This window comes from Penicillium macrosclerotiorum (genome assembly GCF_028827735.1).
Source record: "Penicillium macrosclerotiorum strain IBT 26536 chromosome Unknown utg000003l_segment0_segment0, whole genome shotgun sequence".
In the NCBI taxonomy this organism is placed as follows: domain Eukaryota; kingdom Fungi; phylum Ascomycota; class Eurotiomycetes; order Eurotiales; family Aspergillaceae; genus Penicillium; species Penicillium macrosclerotiorum.
This window is the reverse complement of record NW_026643083.1, coordinates 575,974-590,884: the sequence shown is the minus strand read 5'-3', so window position 1 is coordinate 590,884 and position 14,911 is coordinate 575,974. Positions and strand designations below refer to the sequence as shown.

Here is a 14,911-nt window from a genome sequence, read left to right as displayed (position 1 = left end):
GATTGCAATTGTCATCAATATGAAAAATGGAACAAGGAAAGTTTTGAGAAAAAGAGGGATTCACACTATACGTAATCCTTCAAAAGAAAAATTGAAGGAAAGTAAGAAATACTATACGCCGAAAAGGGGGTGGCCGAAAAATCAAAAGAAAAGATATTTAGAATCGCAGATCCCAATCAATCTTCGGTCCCAATCGGGGGAGCTCGTCGGCGACACTCTGGACATCCTTGTCACCACGTCCACTCAGGTTGAGGACAATGTTCTCACCCTTCTTCATGGACTTGGCCAGCTGCATAGCGCCGTAGACAGCGTGAGAGGACTCAAGGGCGGGAATGATACCTTCATGCTGAGCAAGGGCACGGAAGCCAGCCAGAGCCTGGGCATCATCGGCAGCGATAAAGGTGGCGCGGTCCGCGTCCTTCCAGGCGCTCAGCTCGGGACCGACACCGGGATAGTCGAGGCCAGCAGAAATGGAGTGGGTCTCAGAAATCTGGCCGTGCTCATTTTGGAGAACATAGGTGCGGACACCGTGCAGCACGCCCTTTGAACCACCGGACAGGGTGGCAGAGTGACGCGCAGTGTCAACACCGTCACCGCCAGCCTCAACGCCGACAAGCTTGACGCTGAGGTCCTTGGAGAAGGGGTAGAACATGCCAACGGCGTTGCTGCCACCACCGACGCAGGCGACGACAGCATCGGGGAGCTTGCCAATAGCTTCCTTCATCTGCTGCTTGGTCTCGTCACCAATGACGGACTGGAAGGTACGGACGATAGTCGGGAAGGGGTGGGGGCCAATGGCAGAGCCGATGATGTAGTGAGTGGTGTCAAGCTCAACAACCCAGGCACGGAGAGCCTCGTTAACGGCATCACGCAGGGTGCGACTACCAGCGTCGACTGCCACAACGGAAGCACCAAGGAGCTTCATGCGGAAAACGTTGAGAGCCTGACGACGGACATCCTCAGCGCCCATGTAGACTGTGCACTTCATGCCGAACTTGGCACAAACGGTAGCGGTCGCGACACCGTGCTGGCCAGCACCGGTCTCGGCAATAATCTGGGTCTTGCCCAAACGACGGGCAATAAGAATCTGGCCCAAAGCGTTGTTGATCTTATGGCTACCGGTGTGGTTCAGGTCCTCACGCTTCAACCAAATGTTGGCACCGCCAACGTGGTCGGTCAATCGCTGGGCAAGGTGAAGGCTACTGGGGCGACCCATGTAAGGATAGTAGGAGCGGAACTCCTCCCAGAACTTGGGGTCATTGCGGGCCACGTCGAAACCCTTCTCCAGTTCGGCCAGGCAGTCCATGAGAGACTCGGGAACGTACTGACCACCGAACTCACCAAAGCGCGAAGGCTGGGAAGAGGGGTCCTTGGTGACATTCAGGGCCTCGAGCTGGTCACCCAGGCCAGGACCAGCGGGGGTGTCGGCCTCGGTGATGACCTTGGTGGGTTGAGTCTCGGCAGTGGGCAGAGCCTTCTGAACAGCCTCGAGGACATTGATCTCATGGGTGAGGGATCCCTCTTCATTACGCTCAAGCTTGCGGCCAGTAACACTAGAGAGGTATTCCTCAGCAGCCTTGGCAGCCTGACCAGCGGGAGCCTGGCCGACCACGGTGATGATCTGACTGCCAATAACGACACCCTCGGCGGTATCTTGAATGGACAGGAAGTGATCGCGGGTGCTGACACCAAACCCGAGAGCCGCGGGAACATTTCCAGAGTATTCGTGGACACGGCCCAGAAGTTCAGGGATGTTGGCACTCAGTTTTCCGGTGGCACCAGTCACACCCATACGGGACACGACGTAGATAAAGGAGTCGGCAATCTTGCACAGAAGCTTCATGCGGGAATCGGAGGTGGCGGGGGCAATGAGGGGAACGTATGAAAGACTATAGATTATTTTCAAAAGAAAATTAGCGTGCTCTCCTGAGAAGCGTACCAATATCAACGAAATATCACCAACTTGTCACTTACCCGGTGCTCGCACAGAGGTCACGGAAGCGGACAGCCTCCTCTGGGGGCAAATCGACCATGATGAAACCATTGACACCAGCCTCCTTGCAGTCCTTGAGCATGCGCTCCTCGCCGTATCGAAGAACAGGGTTATAGTAGCCCATCAGAAGAAGCGGGGCCTTCAATCCCCGGCTTCGCGCTTCACGCACAAATCCAAGGACGGTTGTGAGGGTGACGCCGTTGTCGAGGGCCTTGGTGTTGGCCTTTTGAATGGTAGGGCCATCGGCAATCGGGTCAGTGAAAGGAATTCCGAGCTCAATGATATCTGCATGGTGAGGAGGAATCGTCAGTTCGAAGACCCGTCATATACTAATTACCCCGCCAACTTCCGGGGCCACGTACCAGCACCGCCGTTCTCCAATCCCAACAGAATATCGACGGCCTCCTCGACAGTGGGATATCCGGCAGTAATGTATGCCACGAGGGCGGCCCGCCGCTGCTCCTTGCACTTGGCAAAGGTCTGCTTAATGGCCTCCATGTTCAATGAAGGTGGGTATGTGAGGCAGCGCGGAGCAAAAGGAATGTGAGAATGGGAAAAATGGGAGGATGTGAGGGTCAATGGCGACAAAGAGGAGGTATAAATGAAAGAATCGTAAGAGCCCTGTGCGACTCAATGATTCGGAGTAAACCAATGCAGGAGTTGAAGGTGAAGCCGCTGTGTGACTCAATGGAGACTTCCTTTTTCGCAGGTTTCGCCCCGCAGATCACGTGTGGCGATAAGATAGCGCTGAGTCAGCGCATTAGATGAGTGGGTCGTCTGCAAGTTGGAGCTATATTGGTGACACAAGGTAGGTAGTTGATGCAGCTGAATGGTTTTTATGTTTGTAGATAGATAGTTTGTCCCTGATCTGCGTGCGACAAGTCAAGCAATTGAATCGGAGATTCGATAATATGTAGCGATTAATCACCCTACGATCTGACCGGGATCGGAGCTGGGGTAATTGCGAAATTTCGCGGCCGCGGCAGAGAAGTGATTGGTAGAAGCTAATTGACACTTGGCGATTAGGTCTATGGCATGACAGATGTGTCATGTTAAGGCAAATCAGTTCGGTAGAAAAAAAACTGACATAATTGAGATCTGAGTTACGGATACTTGATACAAAGATGGTATGTGAAGGTCAAAAAAGATCACTTGAAACTATGGATTAAGCCAGAATACAGAACATGGCTCCACAAGTGGCCAGATTTCCCCAAAACGCCAGAACAATGCAGCAAAAATAAAAACAACCCTCAGCTCAAAACAAGTAGCGAATAAAACTCCCCAAAAATTATCAAAAGAGCCCGGAGAACACCGAATCAAGGACATGACAAGGCTAGAAAGGAGAATCGGGTGACACTCTTCTGGACCTTGAAATGACTTTGATCGCGATGAGCTACCGCTCCTCATGCGCCAGGAGAGCAAAAAAAAGAGGAAATCGACAACAGCGTGACTCCCCAGCTCTCCAGGTATCCCAAAATCCCAAAATCTATCCCAATCCGTCCTGCGAATGCAAAAGGAATGACTGCAGCGCCCATGCTATGCCAAGTACTCGTACAATAGCCCAGATATGTGTGTGTAAAGGAGAGGAAGCCCAAAATGCCCGGCAAAAGGGGATGCAACCCGAAAACAAGAAAAAAAAAAGGAATGAACAAGACACCGTCTAGAACAAAAATGCAACGAACAGGTCTCAAACCGTGGTGATCAGAACAATATGCAAAAATAGGGTGGCTTCGGGGGCATTCAGGCATTATAAGTGTGTGTAAGGAGAGACGTCAAATCGTAAAAACAAGCAACACCATCGCGTTCTGATGAAAATCAGCATGCGTGGCGGACGCGGTCTGGGCGCGGTAACAAAGGAGTGACAGGAAAGAAAATCGTGTATCTTCAACGGAGCAAGAGGGGGAAGAAATATAAAATGAGAAAGAAAAAAAAACAATTAAAAGAGACAAACGCGATAAAATGTCCCAAGAGAGTCGATCGAGCGAGATCAAGCGCCGGAAGCTGGATCGTGAATAGAGTATGCCGGGTCCATGTAGGCGTAGCATGTACTACTTTGAACACCCGTGGAGGGAGCTGGAAGTCCCATGTGCATTTCCCAAGAAGCCCGGGGAGTTGGGGCTACCAAGCCGTGAGCGCCCTGAGGCTGGCACATGGCTGGATAAGAGTAATGACCCATGGAGTTATACGGCTGAGTAGCGGCAGGCATCATGGACCGGAGATCGGGAGCTGCGGTCAATGAGGCACAAGATTGATCTGGTTGTGATGTGTATACTGGAGCGTGAATGGCTGTGGTATAGTTGCTCACTGGGCCAGCATCGGAGACCGACTGAGGAGAGCCGGCACCATGGGGCTCGGTGCCAGAGTCTGACCCAGTGCCGTGGCTGGCATAATTGGTGATTGGCGTCGGGAGCGCACCCGCAGTAGACGAATAACTGGCAGACTAGAGACATTGTCAGTGAATGGGGTTCGTTGATGGATGAAATTCAATGGGAGCTTACATATTTCCCGATGATCTTTCGTAGAGCATGGCTCAAAATCCTCCAGGGAAAGACCTTGACATCCTTCTCGATATTGCGCGGCTTGGGAGCAGGGAAGCCCATGATGACCTTGAAGAACTCCTCGCTATCTGGCTTGGCCTTCGAAACTGTGAGCGGGCGGAATCCCTCCAGATTTCGTCGGATGCGGTTCTTCTCCTCAACGGTGAAGCGCACGGCGACCAATGACTCAAGCAGGTAGATTGTATCCACACTGGTAACATAGTACTCGCCTTTACCCTCCCACAGGATGCAGCTGATGCAGATGCTGTTGGGAGTCCGCTCTTCAGGGCTCACGGCCTTGAAGTCGGTGTGGATAGTACTTCCAGTCTGAGAGCGAGTAAACTGTACCAGACGACGCTGCGATTCCCGCTCTTCCTTGCTCCAGTCATCACTCATAGCATCCAGGTTGCCGTTCAGCTTCAGGATAGCCTTGGTCGGATAAATGGCGTAGGGGTTGAAGACGGGACTATGACCAAGTCCGGAGGCCTGTTGGAGAGTGGAGGTACGGATCAAGGTTGGGTTTGAGGAGCGCATGGAGGACGGACCCTTGTGCTGGGAGACTCCGTGAGCCATAGCCAAACTGGGGGCCCGGACATCGCTGGTGACGGACCCGAACGAGGGGCTCCAGGCGGGCGTCAAAGGAGATGGTGCGCGCATAGTCGACTGAGGAGTTGCGGAAATCGCTGGATAGTGGCCAGACCCGGTACGTGGAGACGAAGCAGCGTGAAAAGGAGCAACGAAACCGGTCATCGCAGCCGGAGGCTGCAGAGCGATCGGGAATGATCCCGAACGATGATCCCGATACGCATAGCTTTCTTGGGGCTCTATCTTGGGCATCACTGGTCCAGTCGCTCGTTTCGAAGGAGCAGCAGAGACAGGGTGATCGGAATAGGACGAGAGCTTCCGCTTTCGGGTTTCTCCAGAGGGCGATGGGTGAGGAACATGCTCGTACGTGTAGACACCGACTTGCAGAGATGCCGGTTGTTCGCCCTGAGTCTCCATGAAGACCTGGAGAGGGACAGCAAAGGACGGGGAACCAGTGGTGATAAACGGCGGCGCATCAACAGAAAGGCCGTACTGGAAAGTTGAACCCTGAAAGCCCAGAAAGTGAGGAATGCACTCGCACTTCTTAGATCCAAACACCAGATACAATGTTCCGTAGGAGGAGCTATGCAGGTCGAAGGGAGACTGAATCTGCACCAGTACCCGGGTGCCCTCGCAACCGCGCTGGGGACTATATGTAACGATCTCAGGCAGCTGGCGAGACCGGGCGCCAAGCATAGGAGAGTGAGACTCTTCATACGAGCTGGCGTAGTCGTTGTTGGGCATATATGGCACACAGTCTGAGATCTGGCTAGCCTGGTCTGCCATGGGGGAGGGGACAAGCGACGTGGTCACGTAAGGGGATTGGCCATAGGCTGAATATGAGCCAGCATCATGCAAAGACCGCGTGGAGGCGTAATCTGTGGATGGTCTCGGTCAGAACACATGGTGCCACACGGGCCAAAGAGCTACATACCGAGGACTGAGCCGGCACCGGGCTTCTGGAAACTAGACATAGACAGAAGAGGCTCAGACTTGGCCCACAGGCCGTCTGAGAACGCACCGACGAACTGTGACTCTTCTGAATCCGAGAAATCCAACGACTCGCCTAGAATGAGAGGCGTTTGGAAATCCGGGTCGAACTAGGGCGAAGCCGGAGAAATCGAGTCAGTACACTTGTTTCTTCACAAACCCAAAGCAGTTCCGGCAAGACCAAACGAAGTAGGGGGGAAACGACACCAAAGACCACGGGGATCAGTTCAAACGAGAGAGCGAGAGAGAGACAGACGGGTCGGTTTCTGGTTAACCCTGCGGATATCCACGAGCCGAAGCAGGCACCAGAAACCAGACACGACTCAAAAAAAAGAGACAAAAAACAAGAAAGCAGACGAGATGTGATGCAGAACCAGAGACAAGCGGAAAAAGGGATCTCACCAAAACACCGTGTGTCTTCGAGTAAGCCAGCTTGAAGGTGTTGCAGCAACTGCAACAAGACCGAATACTCTGGGAAAGCGAATGACTGGGAATTTATTCCAAAAAAAAGGTCGAGCACGAAAAGGGGCTCTCCAAGACAGAACGAGCGACGTGAAGCTTTGCGGTCAAGTTAGTCTCACGGTAAGGTCGGTAAGCAAAGGCCTCGAATGACCATCCAGCGGCGCGATGAACCACTTAGACGGAGCTTAGGACAAGGATAGCTGCAGCAGATAATTCAAATCACGTAGTGCCCAAAGGTTCATAAAGTCGGAGAGAGACGTGAGAAGGACCTATCGCATCCAACGAGGGCCGAAACAACAGAACCGCCACCGAGAGTTGGGACGGGCACGAGGTGTTGGGCGTAAGGATCGGACCTTCACCGCGCTTTTGTTGGGGATATCCTGCTTGGACTGGTGAGGTTTGACTTGCTTCCTTTTCGTTTCCTATTCCCGGATGAGGTTTCGGGAATGCTTTAAGTGGATAGGTCGACGAGATGACAGCAGAGACACGATGCGGAACCTAATTCACGGCAATGAGCCTGACAATTCTTTTCCTCGGGAGTTTGATTTTTTAATTCTTTTCTTTTTCTTCCTTCTTTTTCGGTGATGGGTTTGGCTTGCTTTGACCCCCTGGAACTTTGTGGATGGCACCGACAAGAGGGCGAGGGAGAAGCCCGGATCGATGCATAGACTGCTGAGACAAGAGACCAAGCAACCCCAGACAGCTCGCGGGACCAGAGAAGCTCGCCAGCCAGACACTTCAGAAGGCGGAAGAAGGGTGGGGTGGGAGATAGACACGAAGCCCGGATAACCAGTAAGAGAGGAAAACACTCACCAGGTGAATCACAACGAAAGACAAAATAAAACCCCTTCGAAGTGTCGTCGAATAGTGGTCTAATATGCCAGATCCGTGGCGCGTGAGACGACTCCTAAACCGGGATTGATGTCAACAACAAACACAGGACGAAGGAAGGTGGTGATGGCCAGAAATGAACTATAGGAACTATGGAAACGGGGAAGCTGGTCCGGCAGTGATGCCCTGACGCTCGTCATCTCCCGACCCGTTCGTAGATCCGAGAGGCACGATTTCCGGCTGCAAGGAGATCCAGTCGGGCCCTCAAAGAGGAAATAATGCAAGGCACGAGGGGAGAAGTGAGACCGTGGGCGAAGGGAGGGGGGAGGTGGAGAGGGCCGCAAATGAACAAATGCAGTTGGGGCGAATTGGCTGCTCACCTATTTTCCTCTGATAGTCGGGTTTGAGCGAGGGGAAGCTTTCGTCTCTGAGACCTTTCCAATAGATTGGTTGATCTGATGTGCTCTCAGCCGAGACAATAGCCAATCTCAAATCCAGAGAATCGACGCTCTAGAATCTAGATCGGCGGGATGAGGTGAACGTTGAATTGGAGCGCGATCACGCAGAATCACGACCTAAATGCTCCCGATACTAGATGATAGATCTGTTCGCGGGCCCGGAGCGTAGATCGGGTTTGAAACGGAGGGTTCGTCGGCAAGCCCAGGCAAACGGCGCACTCTACTGAAGTTGATAAAGCGAACGCAAACGAGCCCGGCGATGGAGGGCACAATTTCCGAAGCCGACCAGCTCGAGCACTGAATCAAAGTCCCCACTTGACTTTCCTCCGGGCGAATATCGAGCACGATCGAGAATCAAGGGTGTCCAGCTGCAAATCACTGGGGGCGCAAGGATGCGAAATAATTAAATATTAAAGAATATTCGGAGTATAACCGGGTCCTATTTGGTGAAGGGATGTTTTTTAAAAGAAAAAAAAGTCCTTGCCGGACTTCTTTTTGGTTTTTGGGGGATGGGGGGAGGGGGGCGGTTGTTGGTTTTTGATAGTTGATTTCGTTCAGTCCAAACTAATGGATTAAAATCGATTTTAACGTAGCGAACGTGGTTCTCGTAGCAGCAAAAAGCGAGCGTAAGAGCGAACGTGGTGAGCGAATGTGTGGACCTTCAAGGTGTCATAATAGTATCGAGCCTTGGAAACAGGATCAAAGAGGAAGGGGGGGAGGAGGGGAAAAGAGAAGCAAGGATGGCGAAGGGTTAAAAGCAACGAGGGCCATATACGAGCGATGATTATTATTAGCAGCCCGAGCAGGTCAGAGTGCAATCCCTCCGGGCTAAACTGTATAGGGCCCGGCGACCTGTGGAGTAAACAGTCTTACGCTTGCACCGATTCGGGAAAATAGATTTTTGGGTTCCAAAAAAAAAGTCTGCCAAAAAAAATCAGGATTATTACATCAGGAAAGTCGGATTTCGATTTTTCTCACAATATTTTGGGGGGTTGGTCCACCTTTCGCCCCCAGCGAGACAGACTAGGGGACTAGTGGGAAATCGTGGCGGGGGATGCACAGAGCAACCGACGTCGAACTGGGGGTACGCCCAACCTCTAGGTTTGGTACGGGCGGTATTATGAAATCATCACCTCTCAACTCATGGGCCATCACATCCCACGATCATGATGACCGAGCAGCCGAAGGGCTATTATTATCGAGTAACACAGTCCAGCCCGGGAACCCAACCGTTCTTCCAATCAGCCCTCACGAGAGCCTCGCGAGAGGTTCTGGATATCGACCCTTGTCCCTTAACGGCCCTCGAGGACCACACAGGCCGACACCAACCAATTGGGGGGAGGGCTTGGGGCTGGTACTTCGGGGGCCCAGCGTGCCGGAAGCCGCTCGACTTGCACTTCCGAGGCGTCCGACCAGGAGATCCTCTGGATCTCCTGGTCGGACGTGATACTCGATCGGAATGTCAGTTTTTCCCGTCTTTTCTCTCATTGCATAATATCCTCATATGCTAATTCACTACGACTGATGGGCTATGGGTTCCATCTTCTTCACCAAGACTTGTCAACCCTGGATACATCGATCGAATTTTGCGTCTGCCGGTGAAGATGCTAGGCAGGAGGGGGGGGAACGTGGGCGACCGTAGGTACAATGTAGGTAATACGAACAGGACACGAGGGAAGCTCGCAAGAACCAAAAAGGTATCAAAAAAAAGTTCCAAAATAGAAAGGGAGCAACAGGGAAAGCGCCTCGGAATAAACACCAATCCGGCGGCCTGCGCCGCAAGGAAAAGTGGAGCGGGTCGAGCAGCCAAAAAAAAAGGGCAGAGCTTGCAGAAGAACCACGGACACGGCAGATTCAGCCCAACCAGCAGGAATCCCTATCCCACTATCCCCCTATCCCATTATCCAAAAAGAGACAGTATCGGGAGTCATGAGAGGACCCTTCAATCGTGTCGTGACTTCATGCCAATTCTATCTTTACGTGAGGGTATCCAATTGAACCCGTTAATCTCCCTCTCCCGGCCTCCGTGACTGACGGCTGCACAGCCTCTTCTCAGGCCGTCCAGGACAGGACGACAGGACTACTAGACGGCACAGCGGCTAGGAGTTGCTCATGGCCCCAACCTCCTCCTGTTCCTCCTACCATTATTATTCATTATTATTCTCCCGAGCAGGGAACAGTAAGGAAAGCAACGGAAGGCTAGGGGGGGGAGGTCAACGCTATCCATGTCAACAAGCCCAATCACTGATCTGGATAGACTTCCGAGGCCTTCCCCAGTGCGGTGATGCCTCCAATCAGCGTTGTCGGATGCTGGTATATTTAGCACCTTAGCTTCAGTGGGAGTATCGTCCAGGCGTATCATATTTTGAGTATCTCAGGACTAGCGTTGGCCCTAACCTCAGACCGATCTAGTCTCCGTCTTCTCTGTCGTTACGCTCTATAGTTCGGATACCGTATGCCGGTTTAGCCTACGCCTCTAGCAATCGAGCGGACAACGGATAGAAGCGGGTAGCAGAATTATCATGTATGGGGTTGTAGACCAGGGCTTAACCACCTCCCCTTGCCCCTGCGGTCCTTTAACCAACCCGACCCAAGGGATCCGCCAAACTGGCGCCCCTCTCTGGTTCTCCAAAACCCTAACGGGGCCAGAGAGACCCTGCTCTTGCTCTGGTTTGCATCGACTCCTCCCATCGTTCTCCCTTCCTTTTCTCCAGATACTCGTAGACCCCACCCGTGAACCGTCTTGGGCCCAGTAATTGGCTTTCATGCGCTCCTAGCTTTCCCCCCTCCCCTTTCCTACAATCGCCGGCTCGGCCGACCGAACTCTATAGTTCTGCGCTCCCCGTTTCTTCCCTTCCCCCCCTCGTGTGTCATCATGGCATCATGCGGGTCATCCCATCAAGTTGATACCTCACGCGCATAATCGCCCTCGAGGCCACTCGCTCTAAATCACCGATTAGATTACAATGTACGAAGTACTGACATACGATGCACACGAGCTGCGGAGTCACGTCCTGGTGATCAAGCTTCCACAGAGGCGGCAACAGACCCCTCTCGCTACACATCGCCCCTATTGTTCACCTTGTTCCCCTAGGCAAATCCCGAGGCCCGTTTGAGGCAAAAAAGAAAAACCTTACCGTTGAACAGACCAAGTCAGGCCCGGTTCAGCTGACTCCAGCACCAGCAGGACAGCACCGAGCCAGCCTGAATCACTGTCACTTTGCCAAGGTCCTGAACAGCAATTAGGGCATCCCATGCACAATGCCCTTGGATGGTACCCTGGATCCATATGGAGTACCTTTCCGCCCTAGAACAGGGTCACAGTGATGTGCGTTCAAATACGGAGCACCCTACCTTCAATACACTCGATACCATCAATACCCTGGATACGCTCATTTGTACGCCAACTTCCTGGCCCTGACAGACCACCTGAAGCTAAAGATAGCTCACCTTGCATCTCACCTGACTTGGCGGCCTGACAATGCAAGGGTACCACGATGCTCATTGGAAGGCTGGGGTGCACTAAGTCACTTGCGCCCCACCAACTCCTAAACAACGAATGAACTCACGCCCTCTCAAACTCTTCAAACTCTCTCCGTGCACCCTGCGATCCCTGCCCTGCAACGAGACGGTATCATTCACACTCTGCACTGTGACCTTGCTCTGTTGTTACAACCCTCTTGTTGCGGATGCTATTTCCAGCTCACTCGTTGCCGCCGATGGAGCCTGATGTCGTGGTCCCATACTAGCTTCGTACTCTCGTGTCCCCGGGGGAAAACAAAACAAACACTCCGCATGGACAAATCAGAAAGAAAACAGATTGGCATCCTCAAGTTGCCCACATAACCCTGGTCCGGTCCATCGTGGCGGTCCCTCCTCCCCCAGACTGTAGATGCACGCTTGAGGGCGATCCCTCGGCGGTCGAATGAAATGAGCCCTGCAGGATCGACAGCAGGAACACTCAGTGCGACCGATGAAGGAAGCTTGCTGACCAATTGCATCTCGCAGGGGTTGTGGCTGGTGTTAATATCTCATTTCATGATGTGAGGCAAAAAAAAGTCTAAGCTGTGTTCGTCGCGACCGTGTGGCGGGGGAAGGAGATCGGGTACGTGCAAGGGCTCTCGAGCATAAAATCTCCCCGAAATTGAGTTCCTGCGCGTAAGGATCGCGGATCTCTTCCTGAAGTGGCGGGCTGAGATTCTGCTTTGCTTCCCTCGCGCCGTAGAAACTAAATTCACGAACCAGGTCTAACGGTTTGGGTGCATAATCGATTCAAACTATGACCTAGCCTGCATCTCTATCTCCAGCCACCACGATGTCCAACTGTACGAAAGGTTTCTATAGTGCTTAAAAGGGTAATTATAGTTAACTAACTACTGACTAACTAGAGTGAACAGAACTTTACTATCAACTTAGATGACCTCACTTGAGGAAACCCCAAAACTTGACCCTCTCACCCATCGCGTCCATGGCACTAAACTCCGCGATTTTGCCACGTTAAAGACATCCGTTGTGGACACCGTACTATACTCAAAGAAGAAAATGTAGATTTGGGTCGGAATGATTTTTTTTCGGGACGCTGAAGGTTCGCTGAACCGCGCTCCGGGACGGTCTCGTTAAAGGCGTCGGGGTCGGGGGTCGGGGGTCGGGTTAAAGCGCCAGTGGATGGGGACGATGAACAACGATGATCCATAGAGAGGTCAATGATCAGCACGATCTGGCCTACGAAGCTTCGAAATTCATTCTGATCGCCGAATCACTGTCCACACGGATAGTCTCCAGCTTTTTCCCACTTTCCTCCCTGCTTCTCTCACAACGGTCACGTCTAGGCGCTGGTAACCAATATTGGATCCCCTTAGCATTAGCCCACAACAATCTTACTATCAAACACAGAGTAGTCCCCTGCAATCAAAGAAAAATCATTGACTCGCCATATTCATCCTCCACCCGGCAAGGAGGAAATGAGATGGCGGCCATCCCGATCAGATCTCAATTATCCCTTGGGGCTGGTTCTGGTTTGCATCCCGCCGGTACACACCCAAACCACCCGCGTTTGTCATCGACTATCCTCGAATCGGTCAATTCTCGGGGGCTCCTCACTCACAGCCACTCCCGAACTACCCAAAAAATCCTTAACCACCGACTTGATTCTCTATGCTATTGTCGAGATCGGTTCGAACTACCCGTGGCTAGAAATATCCCGATTCGCCCAAAATTTAGAATCCACCGGTCTCTTACCCCGAATTGAAGAATCCAAAGGAGAAAAAAAGTTCAGCTAGGAGGAAGAAAAGCCCGGACCCGCTATGCATTGTTCTCAGGGTTTCGGAGCACCAACCTTCTTGGAGGTTTCTCCGGGCTAATAGTCCGTAGCACAGGCTGTTCCTGGAATTGGAACATTTCTGTACTGCTCCGTTTATTATCGGGACTTGCTTATTTGACATCATTGATTTGCATTTGTGGCAAACGGATTCTCCACTATGCGTGTTAACCATGGGCACTATTTGCTCAAGTCCTTTAACCAAGTTGCACCATCGAGCCTCTTGAACGGCAAATTGTTGGATATGCAGTTGAAAGCTAGGGCACGGGGAACAAAGTTTTTTTCGACAACCAGGGCTCCCTGCCTTTTATTGAAACTAAAAGCTAAATAAAAAACCCCCCCCCCCCCGAATAAAATTGCTACCGAAAGTGGAAGGGGATTTAGAATGGCTGGGTGATGGACAGCACTTAGACATTCAAGGTTCTTACCTCAAAGTTCAAAGGGACGGCGATCGATCTCAATACAGAGATATCCTTCCCCTCGGAAAGCCTTACATGGAATTCCAATTGGTATATCGCATGGGCGGTGCCTGCCGTGTTGTGATCAAAGTGAAACCGTGATCACCCTTGGGTCAAGAACCCTTACAGGGATGCGAAGTATACCCGAATCAAACATCAGGATTCATTTTTGTGGCTCCCTGCATCCCTCTCGGTATTTTGTGTCCTTTGGTCGGAGGGGGTACACTATCTCCAGCAACTTCACGCCCACCCACATGGCCGTCTCCAAATGCACCCAAGGTCCGCTGCGCGGTGGACGGTGGATCCCCCGGTGCTTCCTCTTTGGGGCTAGTCGTCCTCTTCTGCTCAGCCACACCCTGTGGCCCTCAACCAGGCATCCTTTCCGCTGTGCCAGATCGAAGGGTGGTATTGGTATACCCAGCTGAGCCCTATGGGTGGCCTGGTCTGTGAGTGAACGCCGGATCTTGTTATCTGCCGTTGCAGTGAGGTAGGTCGTTGCGGTGTGCTAGGCGTGCCTTTGAATGGGCAACGATCATAGAAAAATCCTTCGAAGACCTCATATGTCTCGGATGCTACGTTGTTGGGGACCACCATCTGACCACCCACACGTTGAGATTTGCCGTCTGGTTTTCGAGCGGCCCTCAATGCTGCCAGTCTTGATTATTGATTCTATTCTTGTCCTTCGTTCCAGGGACACTCACACTGGTGCCGTTTAAGCTGATGGGCCTCCCCCGGGCCAAGCTCCCTGCCCTGCTTAGTGCCCGTCTCTCTCGAGCCACTCTCCTGAGAAGAAAGTGCAATGGCGTCAAGCCACGGATGATAGTTTCATCTACCGGACGAATTCCGTGCAGTCCTGGGTGCGCCACTGATGGTTCTTGGAACTCGCTTTTCCCTTTTGTAGGTCTATTGATGTTGTTTACAATCCTTAAATTAGCACTTGGGAGAACTCGCGTGGCGCAATAGTCCCCTGGCTCTATCCACGCTGGATTCAGGGGAACAACAATATCAAGGTTTTTTGGTAAGAGCTTGTGGCCTCAGCCTAATCCCAACAGGTCGATAGACTGCCAATCTGCCGAACCAACATCGCACCATTGGGGAAGGAGACATCACTGCGAAGACTCTCCTTGGTTTAGACTTCCTCCAAGTGAGCCCCCAATCCACAGCACCGCCATTTACCGTGTGCCCAGTATCGTCTATCTATCCTTTTCCATACTATGAAACTTCCACGCCTTCCCGTCCTGCTCGTCGGTGTTTGGGTGGTCTCACTAAGCCGAAAATCT

General features: G+C 52.2%; 2 protein-coding genes across 2 annotated transcripts; both read right to left on the bottom strand.

Annotated features, from left to right (window-relative positions):
* Positions 1-157: 157 nt before the first annotated feature.
* Positions 158-2,491, bottom strand: trpB (tryptophan synthase TRP5; the record flags this gene model as incomplete). The annotated part of the gene is made up of 3 exons (XM_057074819.1): positions 158-1,889; positions 1,975-2,278; positions 2,356-2,491. The coding sequence occupies 3 exons, from the start codon at positions 2,489-2,491 to the stop codon at positions 158-160; spliced, it is 2,172 nt and encodes a 723-aa protein (XP_056934324.1).
* Positions 2,492-3,980: 1,489 nt separating this feature from the next.
* Positions 3,981-6,089, bottom strand: medA (transcriptional regulator medA; the record flags this gene model as incomplete). Its single annotated transcript, XM_057074818.1, has 3 exons — positions 3,981-4,433; positions 4,492-5,993; positions 6,050-6,089. The coding sequence occupies 3 exons, from the start codon at positions 6,087-6,089 to the stop codon at positions 3,981-3,983; spliced, it is 1,995 nt and encodes a 664-aa protein (XP_056934323.1).
* Positions 6,090-14,911: the final 8,822 nt, after the last annotated feature.